General features: G+C 35.3%; 4 protein-coding genes across 8 annotated transcripts; 2 read left to right on the top strand and 2 right to left on the bottom strand.

Annotated features, from left to right (window-relative positions):
* Nucleotides 1-6,224: 6,224 nt before the first annotated feature.
* On the bottom strand, nucleotides 6,225-11,471 carry LOC101898018 (uncharacterized). 2 transcript variants are annotated; one of them, XM_005182567.4, is made up of 4 exons: nucleotides 11,290-11,471; nucleotides 7,210-7,382; nucleotides 6,959-7,138; nucleotides 6,225-6,884 (listed from the first exon to the last, which is right to left on the bottom strand). In XM_005182567.4, exons 2-4 carry the CDS (start codon nucleotides 7,364-7,366, stop codon nucleotides 6,235-6,237), a joined length of 987 nt encoding a protein of 328 aa, XP_005182624.1. In that variant the 5' UTR covers nucleotides 7,367-7,382; nucleotides 11,290-11,471; the 3' UTR covers nucleotides 6,225-6,234. The 2 variants fall into 2 exon arrangements, with proteins under 2 accessions (XP_005182624.1, XP_058977241.1); XM_059121258.1 differs by having other exon boundaries at nucleotides 7,210-7,403; nucleotides 11,290-11,423.
* LOC101898193 (uncharacterized) lies at nucleotides 11,290-15,381 on the bottom strand. 4 transcript variants are annotated; one of them, XM_005182568.4, is made up of 4 exons: nucleotides 15,249-15,381; nucleotides 14,324-14,497; nucleotides 13,682-14,253; nucleotides 11,290-12,634 (listed from the first exon to the last, which is right to left on the bottom strand). In XM_005182568.4, exons 1-4 carry the CDS (start codon nucleotides 15,364-15,366, stop codon nucleotides 12,341-12,343), a joined length of 1,158 nt encoding a protein of 385 aa, XP_005182625.2. In that variant the 5' UTR covers nucleotides 15,367-15,381; the 3' UTR covers nucleotides 11,290-12,340. The 4 variants fall into 4 exon arrangements, with proteins under 4 accessions (XP_005182625.2, XP_005182626.1, XP_058977240.1 ...); XM_005182569.4 differs by having other exon boundaries at nucleotides 15,125-15,263; XM_059121257.1 differs by lacking the exon at nucleotides 15,249-15,381 and adding an exon at nucleotides 14,805-14,939.
* A 1,247-nt stretch (nucleotides 15,382-16,628) lies between these two features.
* On the top strand, nucleotides 16,629-17,199 carry LOC101898489 (NEDD8). Its single transcript, XM_005182570.4, has 3 exons — nucleotides 16,629-16,780; nucleotides 16,841-16,971; nucleotides 17,033-17,199. The coding sequence occupies exons 1-3, from the start codon at nucleotides 16,763-16,765 to the stop codon at nucleotides 17,118-17,120; spliced, it is 237 nt and encodes a 78-aa protein (XP_005182627.1). The 5' UTR covers nucleotides 16,629-16,762; the 3' UTR covers nucleotides 17,121-17,199.
* Nucleotides 17,200-19,071: 1,872 nt separating this feature from the next.
* On the top strand, nucleotides 19,072-21,784 carry LOC101899914 (protein male-specific lethal-1). Its single transcript, XM_005182579.4, has 2 exons — nucleotides 19,072-20,416; nucleotides 20,479-21,784. Exons 1-2 carry the CDS (start codon nucleotides 19,367-19,369, stop codon nucleotides 21,436-21,438), a joined length of 2,010 nt encoding a protein of 669 aa, XP_005182636.2. The 5' UTR covers nucleotides 19,072-19,366; the 3' UTR covers nucleotides 21,439-21,784.
* Nucleotides 21,785-21,828: the final 44 nt, after the last annotated feature.

Genomic DNA, 21,828 nt, shown 5'->3' with positions numbered 1-21,828 from the left:
GACCGACAGACCATTTCAGAAGCTGTATATTGATTTCCTAGGCAAATACCCTAGATCAAAGAATGGAAACTCCTACATATTTATAGTAATGGACCATTTTACAAAATTTATTTTCCTGCATGCAATGAAGGAAGCAACGGCCGAAAACGTCATAAAATTTCTGGAAGATCAAGTATTTCATACATTCGGAGTGCCAGAAATAATACATAGTGATAATGGGAAGCAGTTTGTGTCGAAAATGTTCGAAGAAATGATCAAAAGATACAAAATCAATCACATAACAACGGCTTACTATTCTCCCCAATCAAACGCGTCAGAGCGAGTAAACCAGTCTGTACTGGCGGCGATAAGGACCTATGTTCAGTCGGATCACCGTGATTGGGATCTGTATCTTTCTGAAATTGAACAGGCTTTGCGTACTTCAGTTCACTCAGCAACCGGTGTGAATCCTTTCTTTGCGTTGTTTGGCTATAATATGTTTACGAGCGGAACAGATTACAAATTAGCTAGGCGGCTCCAATCATTAACTGACCATCAAATTTTGCAAATGAACAAAACCGACAAATTAAAGCTGATGAGAGAAAAGGTCCAAAAGAATCTACATAACGCGTACGAAAATAGTGCAAAACGGTACGATCAAAGAGCCAGACTTGTCAAGTTCCTACCTGGACAAGAGGTTTATAGACGGAATCATATGCTCTCTGATTTCAAAAATAACGTAAATGCCAAATTTTGTAAGAAATTCCTAAAATGCAGAATTGTTAAACCCATAGGTAATAACATGTATGAGTTGGAGACTCTGCAGGGAAAACCCCTTGGTAATTATCATGCCAAAGATATTAAGGTGTAGGAAGTGTGCAATAAATCTGTGATATAATAATAGTGCAATATAGATTTATAATTTTGTGTCGTAAACGTCCAATTTTATCAAACTATATGACTATTTGTAATTATATCTGGAGTTTATTGACTCATTTCATTTATACCATAAATTTTTTGTGCTGTGAACAGTCCCCTTTTTATATAGGTATTATTCTGACTATGATTATTTATGCTTAGAGATTATTATCTTGCTTACAATTATGCAAAAGAAAGTAAATGTTTTATCTAGCGACCAATGTCTTATATTCTAATTTAGCACAGAATTGAATGCCCGGCTTATGAGACTTCAGGGTGTGGGAGTTCCCCACGTTGAGCTACTGAAAGATATCTCCAACTCCAGCAAACCCTTATTTTTATGATCAACAACTCAAATAATTCTTAAATGAGATTATTTTTTTTATATTTCTTCTATTACCCGAGAGCCCATGAATGATTCTGAATGCCAATTGTACAATCTAGTTAAAAAAATAGAATAATTTACAAATTATTCCTTTCGGTGAACGTTAGCAAAATATTATAAATCAATTATAGAGATGGAATACCTGAATTCCAAAACACCTTTAAATCAACCTCATTCCACAACAAGCAACTACTTCGCGTATTTTTTTGAACATAATTGCTTCTTTTATTTTTTTTTAACATTCGGCTACTCTATGTAATTTTTTTTTAAACAATTACGCCACGTAATTGTTGCCTAAAACTAAATGCTCCACGCATCTTTTTTATTGGCAAAATGTTTTTAATAGTATTTTTTATTACTCCTTGCATTTCCCGCAATATTTCTAACTCACAAAAATAAAAAGTAAACAAGACTTACCTGAAGGTTTATGATCCACAGGGGAACGTTGTTGTGTGGTGATGTAAAAAAGTCGATGAGGTCACGAAAAACTGTTCCTTCATGCTGGCAGATTCATTGTAGCACTTTCATAGCATTCAATTGGGAAAAAAAAATACTGAAATAAAAACACAAAAACATAAATTAGTTTGGCACAGAAAATACAAATGTTTTGTTTTGACGCAAAATAAATTTGTAAAATTGTATGAACTGGCGATAAATTATCTTTCTGTAAAAATTAAAATATTCATAAAGGAACATTTCACCAAGAAATTGTTTTTCATTTTTCTATTTTCGTAAAAGAGTCGCATACTCACTCCAAACTACCACCATTTGGACAGAGCCACACAATTGTTGTTGGATTATCTACAACGCAAAGATTTCCACTATTACCTGAGCCACAATGCACAAATTTTAACAACGATAACAAGTTTTTCTTTTGTGCACAATTAAGTGTATTTAGTGGCCACCGCAAATCTTTGCTCACAAGAATCATTGTTTCTTATTTGTATATTTTTCACGTTCAAGTTTTTCACACACAAAACTTACCTGGGGAACACAACACCGAAGAGCATTCCTCTATTAACGCCGCCACAGGCAAAGACAGATTGTCCATTGTGAATTGAATGGCGATCATTTCTTGTTGTCGTCGCACGTCAATTGCGCAATAAATAAAAAAAAAAAACAGATATTTCCCAAATGGTACTTCACGAACGCGAATCTTGAATTTACCTGAAAGGAAAAGAAAATTAAATAAACATTTGCCCTAATAGTAAGAATATAAAGAATATAATTACCTGTTTCTCAATCTTCATACAAATGGTATGAAGATGACGTTCACACATTTATTGTTGCTGTGTATGTGTTTTTTTTTTTTTCAAACCAGCTGCGACGGCGACGTTCTGCTCGTTGGAGCGGCACCAAACCGTTGTAGTTGTTGCCGGCACACGTATGTGTGACCGGCATTGTTGTCAATGGTGATAAGCGGTGGTATGATGCGTAAATACACACACACTCACACTAACCCTGTAGGCTGAGCCACCCCACATGGCCATTCATTGTGGAAATACGTACCCATTTTTTCTGAAAAGAAAATTTTATTAATTAAAATATGTTATTTTATTCTATGTCTATAAAATTATTATAAATGAAATTTTCAATATACTTACCCATATATCCAAGTCAATGTGGGAGCACAGCAGCGGGTTTTTTTTTGTGTGGATCAAAATCCATTCTTCTTTTGTAATTGATTATTTTATCCTGATGCTTTGCAGGAAAATGTTACAATCCAGTAACGCACATCACCATTTTTTCACTTTTTGTGTGAAAATGGCGAAGTTTTGTTGCGTGCGTACCGCGATTGCGAAAGATTAATTTTCTGTATTATCGGCTGAGCGAGAATTTACATTTGTAATTACCGCTCCAGCCGATCTTGAAAAAATGAATGAACCGGATACGGTTGGGTGTCAAGGTGCTGCCAATGTTCCTCTTAGTACATGGTACTAAGATCATATGCAACCATGGGTAACGATAGGGCTCGCTAAGTGCGATCAAAGAGGAAGAGAATAAACAAGGGAGAACAAAAAAAAGGAAAAGTGGGAAGATTGCGTCCAATGGCTGCCGTATAAAAGGGGTAACGGACAGAAAAATTCGCCATTAAAGTTTTGGTAAACGGGCAAGGAAAAATTTTTCTAAGCTAAAATTTAAAAAAGTGATCCCATAAAAACACCAAGATAGTGGAATTAAAGTTTTCGTAATTTTTTTATTTTTATTTGCCGATTGTTGTGTATGTGTGGGTGTGACCAAAATTTCGTAAGTTTCTGTTGTTCTAATAGTGTATGTCTTTTTGGTGTTTCGATGTTGTGTTTTTTTTTTTAAGATAACACCCCAACAAAAGACGGCTAGATATCTGACCCCTCCAAGTTTTCGGTGGAGGAGGTCAGCAAATTTTTTATATAAACGCAAGAGAAGCGCTGCTGCCCAGAAAGTCCGTGAGTGAGGCCAAGCCCCGGTCCGCCAAAGTACCGGTATTCAAACAGTGGTCGGCTCGGTAGGTCTGATGCCGAAAAGGTCAAAAAGATCATCAATATCTGGAAAGAAAAGAAAATATATAAGTACAGAATCTCCAGGTAATAATTTGTATTATTAAAACTTACCGAGTCCTGAACGGTTGGTGCGGCCAAGCGGCATATATATATCTTCCTCCTGCGGCCTGGAAAAAAAGAAGAGAATTTTGATTAATGATTAATTTGAATGAAAAATGGAATGACACCAAAATTTTATACTGACTAGTTTAATTTAATGTAATTGTCTGTAGTTTAAGTGTGATTGTCCTTAGTGTATAGAATTTAGGTTAAGATTTTTATATTGTGAAAATTTCTAACGCCCGGTTATATACCTGAGCGTAGGGTTAGACCGTCATACGAAGGGAGAATTCCAGTTTATTGGTAATTTTGGACATAAGGTAACGTCCATAATACCCCCTTAACAGAGCTCTATTAGGGAGGGAGTAGATGCAAAAAGTGGTCAGATTGGCAAAAATTTTTATGTACTCTTCGTAGACTGTAGTAGCCCGAGCAATTGGCTCACATAAAGACAGATTCAGGTGTTAGGAATTTTAAATTCAACATTGTGCAAATATTTAATTGTTAGGATTAAGTCAACTCTCGATATGTCAATAAATTGTTTATATGTGTAAATGTTAATAGTCGATATGATGTGCTAATTTGTAAACTCTTGGGGGAATATAGGGTGTAAATTGCGTGGTAAGTGTTAGTGGAATGCGGGGCCCTTAAGATATTTAACGATTATTGGACATAAGGGTCAAGGTTGGGTGGGCCAAGTGTGGGTGCAATTTCCACCAAGCACCCTTGTCACCGGTGTATGCAGTGTTTGTATTTTTGTTTGTTTTGATGTTGTAATATGTCCCCTTTTTTTTAATTGTTAGGTCCCTTGGACTGTTGGTGTCAGGGTTGGAACCGACCCTGAGCAAAAAGCTCCCCTGAGCAGCTGGATACACACCACAGTACCGCATAAGGTGGTAACCATAACAAGTGTGATTTCTTTATATCAAGGAAGTGGACGAAAGAATACAGCAACATCAGCAGAAATGGTTCGGAAAGTAAAGAAGCGACTTGATCGAAACCAGCGGCGCAGTGAACGAAAAATGGCTCGTGAGCTGAACATATCGCAATATTTCATTCAGCAAATATTGAAATGGAGCTCGGGGTAAAGCCATTGAAATTTCAAAAAGTGCAAGAACTTACACCCCAACAAAAAGAAAATAGACTCAAAAGAGCCAAAGAGTTGCTTCGCTTGGCCGAAAGTGGTTAACTGCCGAATTAGGTTTTCTTAATGAGAAAACATTCGTTGTCCAGTAGATTTTAAACAAACAAAATGATTGTTTTTACTTGTCAAAGAGGTCAGCTGAAACTGTGCACCTTCGTTTGGCCACCAGAACTCAAGCGCCGGTCATGGTAATGGTGTGGGTCGACATAACAGCCAATGGTCGTTCTCAGCTCGTATTAATCGACCGTGGCATCAGAAAAAATGCCGAATATTATTGCGAAAATATTAAAGGCTTGGGTACTCAAACATTTTGCGCACAGATCTTGGACTTTCCAACAGGACTCAGCACCATCGCACTCAGCACCGGCCACCCAAATCCCAAAATCTCCGGATACCAATCCGTTGGGCTTTTGTGTCTGCAGTATTTTGAAAAGCAAGGTTGGCACTAAAAACTATCAAAGTTTGGATCAACTCACCGCAATACCGCAGAGCAACATTCGTGCAGCGTGTGACGATTTCATTGGCCGTTTGAAGGACAAAATTCGTACCCAACGTGACCAATTCAAACAAATCTAAACCTATTCATAAATTTGATGCTATTTCCGACATTTTTGTTTCATTCAATAAATTTTAAACAAAAATGTAAAAATTATGGTGCTTGACTTTGTTGCAGTTATTTATCTCACCCTGTACACAAATCAAAGATGCTACGCAGTTGAATTTGCCAATTCAAATTACAGAAAATCTTGATTCAATATAACCATATTTTAATTGTACCTGAGGGATCAATTTTACGATTTTTTTTATTAAAACCATAATATTTGTTAAACTATTTTAATTAAAAGATTTTTTGAAAGCAAATGCGTTTATCAGATGGGCTTATTACGACAATAGACGACGAAATGTTTGTTTTGTCTGTCTATGCAGGTGGATCTTTTTCAAGAATTACACTTAGTTATTTGCGTATTTCTCGATGTCATCTTTTAATGTACACCAACATTTAATTGCGAAACAGTTTTTATTTTCTAACATTTTGGAATTGATTGACTTTATCTAACCCTGAAACGGCATAGGCGACATCTGCTCATCCGATTTTCTTTGAAGTTATACGATAAGAGCATTCCATTGCCCATTTCACGTTGAAAATACACCAAAAATTTATTCATGTAATTACTGATTTAAAAGCAAAAGAAACTGAAAAGAAAAAAACCAAGCTATCGAATAAGAAATTATTTTTCTTTATTTATATCATCTATGACTCCCTTTATCTGCCGTATATCACGTGCATACGTACGACAACAACCACCAATAATTTTTGCTCCCAATTGTGCCCATTCCTTAACGTATTCCGCCAATGGTATACAATGTTCCTTTCCCATCCAGCCCTTGTTGACATCATAAATTTCGCCACTATTTGGATAGACAACCATTGGCAATTGCTCCCGACTGCATTTATCTCCATTGACCGATTTCAAAAGTGATGTCACAAATTTTGGATGGACACAATTAACACCTATGCCCAGGAAATTTGCTAAGCAATTATGTTCCTTTACAATGTCCCATACGGATAAGGCTGCATCTACAAAATCTTCCCCATGGGCCAAAGTTTGATCATCTTTACATTGAAAGGACACCCAAAATTTAACATCAGGATATTCTTCACAAAGCATTTCCGTCAGAGCCTCAGCTTCTATTTGACAAGGTATTGTTTCAATAGCCAAAACGTCGACCTTGGCCTCAAGACAGGCATCAATTCTAGTCCTATGCCAATCCCCTATATCTTTAGCTGGCAAAAAGTCGGCATATGACCCCGTATACTCGGAACCATCATGCAAATGAGCACCATATGGTCCAATGGATGCCACAATTAGGGGGAATCCTAAACACATATAAATATCAAGATGAATAGTGAGATAAGGAAAACGAGAAATTCCATAGGGATAATATACCAACCTTCTTTAACAGATAACCCCGCTTGATATGTTTCCTTTAAAAACTTTTCCTTGGCCGTGTGTGCTAAACGAACTGTTTTTTTTATTAGATCCACACTTTCTGTTTCATTCAACTCTAAATGTTCCATATAACCTTCCACGCTAACTTGATAGGTGTTGGTCAATATCATGTCTGCACCATCTAAAAAGTATTTAAAAAATATACAAATAGGAAATTATTCAAATAATACTTTATGAATTAAGTCAACTTACTTTGCAAAAAATCCAAATGTGTATTGATAACCGCAGTCGGATTTGTTGCATTAAATCGGGCACTCCACAGAGGATCTCCATCGACAGCATCGCCAACATGTATTGTCATTTGAGTGCCAAATCCGCCATCTTTTACAAGCACTCGCTTGGAATTCATTTTATTTTTGTTTGTACTACGTGAAAAAATAAGAAAGCTATTTAATAATTGTTTTAGTGGTTTAATATATAATATATTTCAATATATATCAGAATCAAGGTTGGGAAGTAAGTTTAATTGATTTATGAAGGTGGTTTGGAAATGTATGCTAAGTGTGGAACAGTTTATTTTATTGTGAACGGATGAAGCTAGAATTTTGAAATTTTTTATTGGTGGCATATTTGTGATAAATAGGTGGTTTCGAAAACGAGCATTATGAGTGCACGAAAAGTACTAAATAGAAATATATGTTTGTATTTGGTGAGCAGATAGTGCTTAAAATATAAAATTTGGAAAGTAAGTTTAATTGATTTATGAAGGTGGTTTGGAAATGTATGCTAAGTGTGGAACAGTTTCTTTTATTGTGAACGGATGAAGCTAGATTTATAGTATATTTTTGTATTTGGTCAGCAAATAGTGCTTAAAATATAAAATTTGGTATTATGGTCTCTGTATAGCCTAAACATGTGGAGGTGGTTTCGGATATGTATACTATTATTCACCGAAAAGTACTGAATGACACTATTGGTCTGTTCCAGAACTGCAAGATTTTTACTAGGATAAACAATTTTCCCTTTTGTTTTTCCCAAAACAAGTAGATTCCTACAGGTACTGGAACAGGGCATAAATTTGTGATGGGTGAAGAGATAGAGATAAAATTCTGAAATTTTATATTTAGATTACAGATTGTATCTTGCGTTAACCGTTGATGTCTAGTATTAAGATTAAGAACGGTTTTGCAAATGAGTACTAAACTTATACGAAAAGCACTAAATTTGCTATTAAGTGAATGTACAGGGAAGGATAAAAAAACTGCAACAAAGTCAAACGCCATCATTTTTACATTTTTTTTAATTTTGTTATATGAAAGCAACACATATCGGAAACAGCATCAAATTTTAGAAAAAGTTTAGATTTGTTCGAATTGGTCACGAATTATGGCCTTCAAACCGTCACAGGCTGCACGAATATGCTCTGCGGTATTTTGGCCCATTCCCGATCGACACTTTGGTATTTTTTAGTGCCTTCCAAAAAAACTCCAGACGCAATAGGCCAACGGAGTGGGATCCGGAGATTTTGGTGGACATTGTGCGCTATAAATGAAGCGAGGAACGTCATTTTTTAAACATTATTGGGTGGCGCGTGCTGAGTGCAATGGTGCTTAGTCCTGTTGGAATATCCAGGGTCTACGGCCAAAATGTTTACGTGCCGCAGGCTTTAATACACCCTCCAGTATATTTTCGGCATTTATTCTAATGCCACTGTCGATTAATACGAGTGGAGAGTGATCATTTGCTGTTATGACGGCCCACACCATCACCATAGCCAGGGCGTGAGTTCTGGTGGCCAACTGAAGGTGCACATTTTCAGCTGACCTCTTTGGCAAGTAAACGCGATCGTTTTGTTTATTTACAAACTACTGGACAACGAATGTTTTCTCATCGGAGACGGAGAAAACTAAATTCGGCAGTTCTCCACATTCTTTACTTTTCGAACCATTTCTACTGATGTTGCTGTTTTCTTCCATCCACTTCCTTGACGTCAGGATACGCTACCAGTATCACGGTAACGAGCGATGGTACGAGACACAAACGATTTACTCACATTAAATGCTGGACTGCCCTAACGATAGCCACTTGTGGTTTTCCAGCTATATATAAAGAAATAACACTATCACGCTTGAATTCCATCAAGTTTTTTCATCTCATCCTGTAGTTCCCAAATTATGACTACTCTAAACCATACGCATTCAAATAAGATTCATAGTTGGTATGATCCACTTCACATTAATTCCCGACATAAACTTTTGTACGAGAGCTCTTCTAAATACGTTATAGTGGCGTAGGGTGCCCCCGCGTCTTTTGACCTTTCCTTGTTGTTGTTTTTTTTTTTTTTTTTTGAAGGCTTCAAAATCATTAAATACAATAAATCGGGAATTCTCTTCGTCGCCTATCAAATGCATAACAATTTTATTGTATCTGGTATTGGTTAAGTAAAAAGTATAAGGCGTTAGCCTTGAAGGCTTCGACATTGTTAAATAGTTTCAAAATTGGGATGGTCGAAGTCCTTGTTTATATTGATTGAATGGATCACAAATTGAGTAAAACAAAGACAATAATATCACATGATGTCAATTAAAAAAAAAAAAAATTGCGATAATGCATTACCAATTTGCATTGAAATTAACTGCAATTGCACACATTCGATTATAAGTACATATGTATGTAGACTACGATATAGGTTACAAGGTATTTAATTATTTATTTTGAACTGCTAAGGCAATTGATAAGTGATCATTTTTCCGATTAAAAAGGCAGTTGTTGTTAGGCGATTGCCAATTTCGAATTAATAATTATAATTTTGTTATTCCTCTGTGTGTGGGGTGTTCTGCAGCTGTTGAACAAGCGAAAATAGATTAAAATGTTCTTAACATAGCATTTACAAAAGACAATACCAGTGAGTTCCTGTATTTGTTGTAAAAACAAAGAAAACTAAACACAGTGAAGTAGCCGTCCAGACAGTTACACATACAATCACAATGTTATGAACGAAAATGTTAACATTTCATATATCCTTTTCAGTGAGAATTATACGTAGCTTATCTTCTTATATTTTAATGTATCTAAATACCAAGTAATTCTATTTGGAACGAATTTGGCAATTCTCCAAAAAGCAATAAAAACCGTTAAAATTTCTGTTAAAATTTTAAAAATACCGAATGTAGCCTTTAGAAGTAGTAGGGTCTCTACGACGACATGGACCCGCATAGGTAATTTTTTTCATAAGCCATTACAATATTCAAATGCGAAACTTAAAAAAAATTGCTGAAACCAAAACTTCAAATACCAAATTTGAAACAATTCCGGTGAATAAAGTAGCTAAAATCATCAAAATACTGAATATCGGGAGGTATCGTTATATGGGGGCTATACGAAGACGTGGACATGCACAGACAATTTTCTGTCTTAGGCTGTAGTATCCATTACGAACTTCAAATACCAAATTTAAATAATTCCGGTGAATAATTTCGCTAAAATCATCAAAATAACGAATATCGGGAGGTATCGTTATATGGGGGCTACACGAAGACGTGGACCTGCACAGACAATCTCCTGTCATAGGCTGTAGCATCCATTATGAACATCAAATACCAAATTTGAAAGAATTCCGATGAATATTGTCGCTAAAATCGTCAAAATACCGAAAAAAGGAGGTACCGTTATATGGTGGCTATACGAAGACGTGGACCTGCACAGACAATCTCCTGTCATAGGCTGTAGCATCCATTATGAACATCAAATACCAAATTTGAAAGAATTCCGATGAATATTGTCGCTAAAATCATCAAAATAACGAATATCGGGAGGTACCGTTATATGGGCCTATACCAAAACGTATACCTACATGGCCCATTTTCAATACCAAAAGTACTGCATACGTAATATACATTTGAGTAAAATTTTATTAATCTACTTCAATTCGTTCGGAAACTAGAGTGATTTCCACAGACGGACGGACATCGCTAATTCGACATAGAATTTTATGCTGATCAAGAATATATATACTTTCTAGGGTTTAAAATGTATGATTCGAGGTATTACAAACAGAATGTCAAACTTAATATACGCTCCATACTACGATGGAGGGTATAAAAAACTGAAAATGTAAATTGTTTTTCGTTGGTTTTCAATTGTTACTGCAAATCTTACGTTATCACCAGCAGTTACATACACACATGTAAACAGAACATATATTCTCAAAATAATTTAAACTGACCTTCAAAATAACGCAGTTCCAAAATTGTGTATTATTATTAAATATGTTTAAACCCAGAGTATTAATTCGACAAATTAGTTTCAATATTAGCTAACGGTAGCACTTACCTTGCAAATATAGTGAAGTAACCCTTTTGATCTCGATTAGTATAGCTTTGATTTTTTTTTCTTTTTTTAGAGTATAAACAAACAATTTAAAAACAAATCTAAAGGTTTAATTAATGATTTAAGATTATTTTGAAATGCTTGGGAGTGGATGTAACAGCTGTATGTGTTTCGCCAATCGAAAGCGAATACTTTATGCAGCATAAATCTCTCTGTCGATTCGTTTTATATTACACCCATTCTGTTTTACTTTGCTGTACATTTGTCTGTATGTATTATTTTTCATCACACGACTACTACATCGCGGTGATAAGGTACTACAAACAAATTGTTGACGATGGACACAAAAGCCCATATTGATAAAACGACTAGACGTGTTTGTTATTCTTTCTTATAATTTTAATAATATCGGGTGCGATGTGTTTCCATACGGTAATTGTTTTCTTTTTAATCAGTGCATTTTATTCGGGATCTAGACTTGTATAGATGTGCAGTGGCCAGCCATGCCCAAAATATTCAAAGATTTGGTTGGGAACAATAATTTATTAGAGGAAAATTATTAAATTGTTTTTCGTTTTTTTTATTATTTGTTTGCTTTATTTTTAGAGATAATAACACAATGTTTTGCTGAACATACTGATCTGATACAATTTCAGCTTTGGGGTTCAATTATTTGAGGTCAATACTCTAAAGATGCAAAGTTTATTTTCAAAATGCCTACACAGTCTGGCGAAATTTTCGGTTTTATTTCAAGTACAAGTGGCCTGGCAAATTTTGTTTATATGTTTTTTAAGAGATAATATATGTGGCCTATATTAATCTGAAAATATGTTTTGTTTGCTTTAGGTACAAATTATTTAAAATAAATGTCCAATAACTCTATTATGAATGAAATGAATGAATACAAAAAGAAAATGTTTACAACACTCCGAGTTTTATATAATATAAGGTAGTTTGAGTTTCTCCTTTCTCTGAAGTAAAGCAATTTAATAACAATATTTAAAAATGCATTAAACCATATTGTTGTTGTTGTTTTGTACAATATACCCAGATTTTAATTGAGTTTATTATTGAATGAACTCAATTCATTGTTGTTGCCAAAGCTATCGACACATTTACGTATTTGTAAAATATCTTCCGGATAAACTCGACAACATCCACCAATTATTGTAGCCCCCAAGCGTATCCAGTCAGGTACATAGGATTCCATTGGAATGCAGTCGTCGAGTCCGGTCCATTCTCCTTTATCGGCATCATAAATTTCGCCCCTATTACTATAAACGACCAGGGGTGGCAAATCTTCGTTGCCCAACAATGTGTGCAGGGACTTGAAGAGATTAGCAACAAACTGAAAATGAAGGAAAAAATTATCTTTTTCATGTATTTATAGGGATGATGGTGCACGTTTCAACATATACAAATTAGATTGGTAAGAAAATCTTAACAACAAGGGGTTTCCCTGGTTCCCTTTATAGCCCCTTATTAATACAGGGTGAAATAAAAAAAAACTACAACCCCCTAATTTTTACATTTTTTTAATTTTATTAATGAAAGCAAAAAATGTCGGAAATAGCATCAAATTTTAGAATAAGTTTAGATTTGTTCGAATTGGTCACCTTCAACCGACCATAATTCGTGCGGTAAGTCTAATTTCTGTCTGTTGTGGTGTAAGTTCTTGCACTTTTTGGAATTTCAATGGCTTTACCCCGAGCTCATTTTTCAATATTTGCCGAATAGAATATTGCGATATGTCCAGCTCGCGAGCCATTTATCGACCACTGCGACGCGGGATTCGATCAAGTGGCTTCTTTACTTTTCGAACCTTTTCTGCTGATGTTGCTGTTTTCTTCCGTCCACTTCCTTGACGTCGGGCTACGCTACCAGTATCACGGTAACGAGCGATGGTACGAGACCCAAAAGATTTATTCACATTTAAATTCTGGAGTGCTCTAACGATAGACACTTGTGGTTTTCCAGCCAAATATAAAGAAATCACACGCTTGAGTTCCATCAGGAATAACTTTTTTCTGGAAAAAAATGCTCACCAAAATGCTTTTGTACGATTGTAAACAATATAATGAGCTGTCTCTGGAATAATTTTAACCGCTGTCGGACGAGCTTAGAAATGACAGCTTTCTTTTATTTTGAGCTTACGATCTCGTCACACGGGTAAAGTTATTTTTTAAAATAACTCCTAAGGAAAATGTCCCAGACAAATAAACAAGGGAACTGATGAGGATTGGTGGCTCTTTCCGAAACCTAGGTACTCTCTGCCTTACCCCCTGGTAAACATGTCATCGATCTCCACTAATAAACAAACGTTGTTTTTATAAAAACAACAATAATAGCATTTCCCGCAATATTCTATATCAATATACAAAGCTACAATACTTACATTGGGATTTACACAATTCACACCGATTCCATAAATATGGTCTTTGGCTTTAGCACCATGTTTCTTTTTAATCATATCCCAAACAGCTTTAGCCGCATTTGCAAAATTTTCACCATGAGCTAAATGGAGGTCATCTTTGCATTGAAATGATATCCAAAATTTAACGTGAGCATAGTCTCGAAGCAAAATTTCAGTGACTGCCTCTGCCTCTTTTTGACATGGAATAGTTTCAACCGATAAACCATCAACATTTTCCTCAAGTAATGCATCTATGCGTATTCGATGAAAACTTTGAAACTCTTCTTTAGATACTTTATCCGTGTAACTGCCGCAATATTCAGAACCGTCGTGCAACATGGCACCGTACGGGCCGACCGAACCCATTACCAAAATAGTTTCAGTAGTGCCACCTTTTTCTACCACATTTTTTAGGTATAGATCTCTCGCCTCTTTGGCTAACTGAACGCTTTTTCTCATCAATGCAATGCTTTGTTCTCGGCTAAGTTTCAAATGTTTCATAAATCCCTGAACGCTCGATTGATACGTATTGGATAGAATTATTTGGGCTCCATCTGCAAATGCATAAGATGGTTAGTTATTTGGAACAAATATATATATAGGTAGATTCGAGGGCTCACTTACTTTCTAAAAAGTCCAAATGTGTTCTAACAACGGCGGAGGGATTCTCATGATCAAAACGTGAACCCCACAATGGATCGCCATCTATTTTACTGCCAACATGCTTTGCCAATTGTGTGGAAAATCCCCCACACTTGACTAAAATCTTTTTATCCTGCTCCATAAGAAAAGTTGCCTCTGAAAATCAAATCAAGTGTTTTATATTACAATTTTATTACAAGATAAAAAAGAACACTAAAATTTATAAAGCAACCGGATAGGACAGGAAAAGGATCAAAGTGAATTGATTATATTCAGCAGAAAAAAATTAGTTTTACATAGTTTGTGCTTTTTATTCCGGTATTACTCTCAAGATATGATCCTTTAAAGTTCAGATAAAAAAATTGAACTAGTCTGCTTCCACTGAAACGGTTTTTACTACAAAAAATTGGATTCAAAAATTATAAACTATGAATTCGTGAAAGATATTGACTTATTTTCGCACATGCTCGAATTTTGGGGGATTTATAAAAAATCGGGATCAAACAAGCGATTGTAACCGGGTAAGTTTAATCGGTGGCCAATCGAATTTTAAAACTCTCTCCCTTTTAATATATATTTCTGTCTAGCTCACTACTTCACTACTGGAATATAATCTAATTTCACAGAATAAGGTTTTGTGTGATTCACTGCGGTCAGAAAATGCAGCTTTTTATGGTTCCATAAATAATATAGTAATGCACATTAATATAGCTTGTAGGGTGTCACCATAGTGCATAAGTTGAACAAATACAAAATCGATATTTTTATCAAGCGCAACCCTACCTTACACCTACGAAAATATCAAAAAGCCGACGAATATTAAAGACGAATCTTATTATATTGCGTCTATACAATTTTATATTGTAATTGTAACTGTATCACACTATCGCAATAGCAATTAGCTTACTTGGCAATATTTTTTTTAATTTTAAATGCGTTTTGTGATTGAGTTGCTGCTTTTTAACAAAAATTCCAAAAACAAAACAAACATTGCAAAGCTTTTTGCATTCAAATGTGGTTGCCATTTAGTCAGAATCAATAGCAAATAACGGCGTTATATCCAAGTTACACAGGAGAAATTATATGAAATAAAGTTTCTTGAAATTGTTGAGTTGCTGCTTTTAAACAATAATTCCCAAAACAAACATTGCAAAGCTTTTGCATTCAAATGTGGTTGTCATTTATTCAGAATCAAGATAGCAATAAAGGCCAAGTTACATAGGAAAAAGTTATGAAATAAAGTTTCATGAAATTGTACGTTTTTACACGATGGAAGTGGGCGTTATTGAGAATTTATGACCTGATTCACATAGTCAAAAGGAAATAGTCACTACCATGGTTGTTTTAAAATTTTCAAATATTTAGTTAAATAAAAACAACTGAAAACGCGTTAAGTTCAGCGGGGCCGACCGTTTAATCAACTACAACATAAGGCAAATTTTAAAAACTAAATTTAAAAAAAAATCACTTTTTAAATATGTCTAAAATCACCAAAATACCAAATATTTATGGGTAACACTTTATTATTGATATATAAGAAAAAGGCAGAACCCAGTACAAACTCTACATACCGAATTTTAAATTGTCGTTTTGTTTGTTTCTTTAAAAATTTTGTTAAGACCATCAAACAGGAACCCATATAGAAAATAATCTGTCACCGAATTTTACAAACTCCAAGCAACGAATTTAGGAATATCGGAAGGTATCATGGGCGCTATAAGAAAACGTGAACATTAATGGACAATGTTTTGCCACAAGAGTAACTGAACTTTAAACAATTTCGTTAGAAAAAGTGGTTAAATTTTAAAAATATTGAATATCGGGAGGTAGCGTTATATGGGGTTTTTGGAGAACATGTATTTTAACATACAATGATCGGCCAAAAGAGGATGAACAGACTCTAAGAATCAATTCCATTAGCTAAAATTATAATAATTCCGAATTTTGGAAGTTACCGTTATATGTTGGCTTTATGGAAACGTCGATTTACATATACAGTTATCGGCCACAAAGGGGTAGAACACATTACAAACGCTAAATACAGAACTTTAAAAAGTTCCGTCACTAAAATGTGGCTTAAGTTCTTAAAACATCGAGAGATACAGTTATGTGGGGGCTTTACGAAACGAACGAACTTAACCTGTCTACTGGCAAAAGAAACATATTTGCAAAATTTTAGACTTATATCTCAATTCGGTAGAATTTTCATTTTGATTTACACGACCCGTTTAATGACCCTTCTTAGCGTTTAAATAGACACAACTAATATTGATGGCAACGCAGTCAAATCTGAATTGTCACTGCCAACTTTTGCCGGCGTCATGAATCACTAGCTCCGTACTGTAAGCCGGCGACATTATTGCAAAGTAACTTAATTTTTTTCTTGCAAGTTGGAAATAATTTTTCAGAAAAACAAACAGAATGCTTATCAAAGTTAAGGTAGGCATTATTGTTTATAAAATCAGCAATCAGCAATGAAAATAATTTTGCATATTTTAGACCTTAACCGGAAAGGAAATTGAAATCGACATTGAGCCCACAGACAAAGTAGACCGTATTAAGGAACGTGTAGAAGAGAAAGAAGGCATTCCTCCACAACAACAGCGTTTGATATTTTCTGGGAAACAAATGTAAAATGGTGTAGTTGTTGTTTTTATAGTACAAATTAATAGATTTGCTATTTCTATATAGGAATGATGACAAAACTGCAGCAGACTATAAAGTTCAAGGTGGTTCTGTCCTGCATTTAGTTTTGGCTTTGCGTGGCGGAGTTTACTAATATCACAGTTGTACCCAGTCTTAAGTAAATTATAATGAGTCTTTTTTGTAAAAATAAATAGAATTTATTGTAAAACAAATGGGTGAGTCGCACTTAAAATACTAGTATGATACTACGCAGGTGGGACACAGGTTTGACGAACGAAAGTGTAACTACAAATCGAGGATCTTTTTCCTTCGGGTTTCCAAATTGTTATCATACTTCCAATATTAGACAAGCTTGTCGCATAACGCTGAAAGGATTGGAATTGTGGTAGAATTATTGGAAGGTAGAAGCAAAACTTTCCGGCAATAATTTGGTTATTTTTTAGATAATAAAAAAGCGTAACATTATATGATTAAATATATAATTTTGCACTGTCAAATTTTATGTAGTTTTATCAAAAGTTTGAAAATGTAACGCATACATTTTGCGAAACAGGTGTTTTTTGCTAAATTGTTATTTTGGCAAAACTCACTCATCACTGGTTTCCCAAATACATATTTTTCTTTCGGTGCCCTTTTCTGTCAAAATATATACACAGCTTGTATATGTGAGTGCACTTTTTTGAATAAACAAAAAAATAAAAATTTTACAAAAGAATGTAAAGCTTTTTACTAAGATAAACGGTTTTCTCGTTATGATATCGAAAGAATTTGCAAAACTTGTAGATTGTCGAGTTTCGCTCTATTCCAGAACCTGCAAGAATCTACTAGTTGAGCAATTTGGATATCTTTACTAAGATCTTTATATTCTTGCAGTTCGGGAACAGACAATTTGTGTTCAAATTTGGTTTATTCCAATTTAAAACTCTTTACAATAACCGATTTTTCCTTTATGATATCGAAAAAATTGCAAACCTATACTTTGTTCCAGAATCTGCAAATATCTACTTGTTTTTGGCCTGTTTCAGAACTGCAAGAATGTAAAAAGTTTTACTGCATTTACCTTTATCATATCGGAGAAAATTGCAAAACTAGTAGATTTTTCAGGTTCTGGAACAGACCATTTGTAATTTTCTTCGATATCATAACGGCATAATCGGTTATCGTAGTAAATAATTTTACATTCTTGCAGCTCTGGAACAAAACACTAGCAGATCTTGCAGGTTTTGAAAGAGCATATAATTTAAGGGCTCTGTCAGACAGATTTTTTTTTACGTATACAATGTGAAATTTTTCATGTTATTTCAGTTGTGCAATGCTGCAAAATTTATAAATTATACGTACAAATTCCTATTTTGGCATATATACGGAAATAAGCATAAATAATAAACGTATATAAAACGAATTCCTTTTGATAGTGCAGTAAATAAAAAATAACCAATAAATGTCCAAGAATCATAACAATTGTTAGGGCTGTCTGATGAATGAGGGAATTGAGATGCGACATTTGCAAGTACCCGTTGACATAACTGATATTGCGCGTACTAGCAATTTGTATTTACAAGGTGACACGTTACAAAAATGTGTGTGCACAACATTGAATTCATGGTAGAAGAATGCAGGTAGTCGCTTCGACACAGCTGCTGGGACAATGAAATGTCAAACCAATTTTGAAATTGAAAATGTTGAATGAAAAATTATTCAAATTCGTTAACATAGTTGAAAAATGTATATCATAAGAAGCTCCGATTGGCGTTGTATAAGAAATCATATAAAAATCTACTTATTTTTGAAAAAAATATTTTTAAAATTTTTACACATCATTGATCCCAGGCGTTGATGCATCTACCTATATTCTTTTACCATGATTGAATTGTCAAATTTGTGAAACACGTTTTAGTAATTTCGATTTTGTTTAATTTTGACATCCCATTCCCAAATCAGAGGTAGGTAGCCATTTTAAATGAAATGAAGTAGTGGTTTTATCTTCAATAGTATAAACGCGCTATACACTAAATTAACTTTCTTTGGCAAAAGACAAACCATCGAAAATAGACATTTGTATCCCTACATTCTTGACGGCGTCGTTGGAAATTGACAAGCTTCGTTCTCTCTCCGGCATCTAAAAATGCCAAAAATTCGCCACAATACAATTCCACCAACTTTAACATTAATAAACAAAGTATATTTTATTAATTTTTATTCTTGTTCGGGTTTTACAAGTCGTGTCGTTGTACCTACCGTAATTGCCTCTTTCTGGGGCCATTAGTTTTCCTTTTCTAAGGAAGAAAACATATAAATTATATTTCATACATTCAGTACAAGAAGAAGACATTTCCAAAACTTCTCGTACAGTCCATATCAACAAAATCCATTGATAAAATGGAGGGCAAGTGTAATAAGGCTCCTACAAGTAAATATTTGGACCACGTTTATTGTCATACCACTCAGACCAAATCGGTTTATAGTAATAACATGGCAACTGCAAACAACAGCGGTGGTGGTTCTTCGTCTACCAATTCGGACGTTTTGGCGCTTTTGAAAGAAAACAAACAACTGAAGGGGATGTTAATCTTACATTTGGACTTGATACAGGAACAAAGTGATCAGTTGATGGCACTGAGAGCTCGAAACAATGCTTTGGAAAATACAATTCAGGAATTGCAAAAACAGCTGCAACAGCAGAAAAGAGCTGGCGAAATGTCCACATTGCCGTTGCCGCCATTGGCCAAAATACAGTCGGGAGTAGGTGGTAATGTTACAGCTATGACACAGCCGGCCAATTCCAAGACAACATCCTCTGGTTCACAAGGCGTATCGAATATAATTGGAGTCTGCAATGGAAAATTAATTAACAAAATTGTTCTTTCGTCGGTGCGGGACAAGCAAAGAACACACAGTCCGCAGAGTCAAACAACCGATACGGAACATGAAGACGACGATGAAGAAGAGCGGGAGCCCTATGATGATGTAGATATTGAGGAAATAATGGATGACGAAGAAAACGAAGAGGACCGCAGCCTGAATGGTCAGGATAACGGGGAGAACGAAGATGATCGGGAAGGAGCGGCCAATGACAATAATACAAAGGACGATATGTCAAATATACAACAGCAGATAATAGATGAAATGTATGACACTGGAAACAGCACAGAAGATAGTAATGAGGTCTTAGCAGTGCAGAGTAAGCGCCTGAGATTAAAGCAAGCAGCCAAGCAATCATTGGCTCTACCTCGAGGTGCTAAACCAAGTGTTTCACCCGCTTCGACTACCACTAGTGATGGTCAAACAACATTTAAGGCTGTAACTTCAATCAATACGGGGCACCTTAGTGTAAGTAGAGGAAAACAAATGACCATAATGCGCTGGCATGCTCCCGACTATCATACGGATGAATCGGTTAGTTGTGACTCCACGGCGGAAACGGAAAAGGTAAGCAAAAGTGAATATAATTCAAACACCTAGGTGTATAATTTATTTATAAATACTTTCAGAGATCTGTATCTGTTACGTCCTGTTCGCCGCCTAAACCTTCTGCAGCTGGTACCAATGATAAAAAACGCTATAACCACGGCCAGGATAGTCAACATTCCCACGCAAGGGCAAAAATCAGAAAATGTTCGTACATTTCTACACAACAGCTATATAGCACGCGGGAATGGGAGGACGAACCTTTCCATTTCGATTACGACTCGGAGGTAATTAAACTGTCGGAAACGGAAAAATTGGAGATACCAAAGTGGACCGAACATGATTTGACCCCCTCCTACTGCATTGAGGGCACAGAGGACCTGTCCGACGACACCTTCTTCAAGAGACATGCCAAATTTGAGGTTGACGAAAAAAGACGAAAGAAGTGGGATGTTCAGCAGATACGGGAACAAAGGCGAATCGAACGGCTGAAGCGTAGACATTGCAAGGATGAAATACAGAATGTCCAAGAGTCGGCATTTCTGCAAAGTTTTTATCCAACTACTGAGAATTTGCAGACAATATGCTACGTGCAGGACCTACCAGTACAAGCATTCGGCGAAATGATTCCAAAGATTATGGGGGCAAATGGAGATCGCAAAGACTTTCTTTTGCCGTGGTTGGATAGAACACACATCACACAAAATTCCAGCGATAACAGCAGCAAAAAGCCGACAGTGACCACACTTAGTTGCTCTGCGGACACAAATACATCTTCTCAGATACAAAATCAATTGCTAAATTCCTCATTTGTTATGTTGAAAAAACGTAGGCAGAGGCAGCAAAGCACCACCTTTGGCACATCATCCCATCACAGTACAACAAGACAACGCAGTTCGGCGGCAGCCAAGTTGGCGATAACCACCTCTTCTGTACCTCCCATTAGCAGTCCCGCAATTGTAACTACTTGTGGGCCATCATCAGCTGCCTCAGACGTTACAATAACAACACAGTGCACCAGTAATTCTAATTCAAAAACCTAGGCTAATGTGTAAAGTAGATTTGCAAAACTAATTTTAAGTTCAAAAAAGAAACGTGTGAATGAATTATTCTATTTATTATAAATGCATTTGATAATTTTACACTATATATTGTTTGTATCATTAAAATGCTTAAGTTTGAACCGAAGATTATTGTGATAAAAAGTTTCGAAAATCGCTGGGAATAAGCTTACCTAATTGCATACCATCTAAATGTATATAAGTAAAAATCCACTTTAGTTACATCCTAGTGCACAATTATGTATATAAAAAACAATCTTTTGAAAATGTGCAAATTCTGAATATAGATATTTTATACATAAATAAAATGTATAAATAGCAACACCAAGTAATTTTATTTTATTTATATATATATTGTATTTGCTTTATTCG

Source organism: Musca domestica, unplaced genomic scaffold, assembly GCF_030504385.1.
Source record: "Musca domestica strain aabys unplaced genomic scaffold, Musca_domestica.polishedcontigs.V.1.1 19, whole genome shotgun sequence".
In the NCBI taxonomy this organism is placed as follows: domain Eukaryota; kingdom Metazoa; phylum Arthropoda; class Insecta; order Diptera; family Muscidae; genus Musca; species Musca domestica.
Note: the sequence above shows the minus strand (reverse complement) of the source record. Positions and strands in the feature narration are given on the sequence as shown.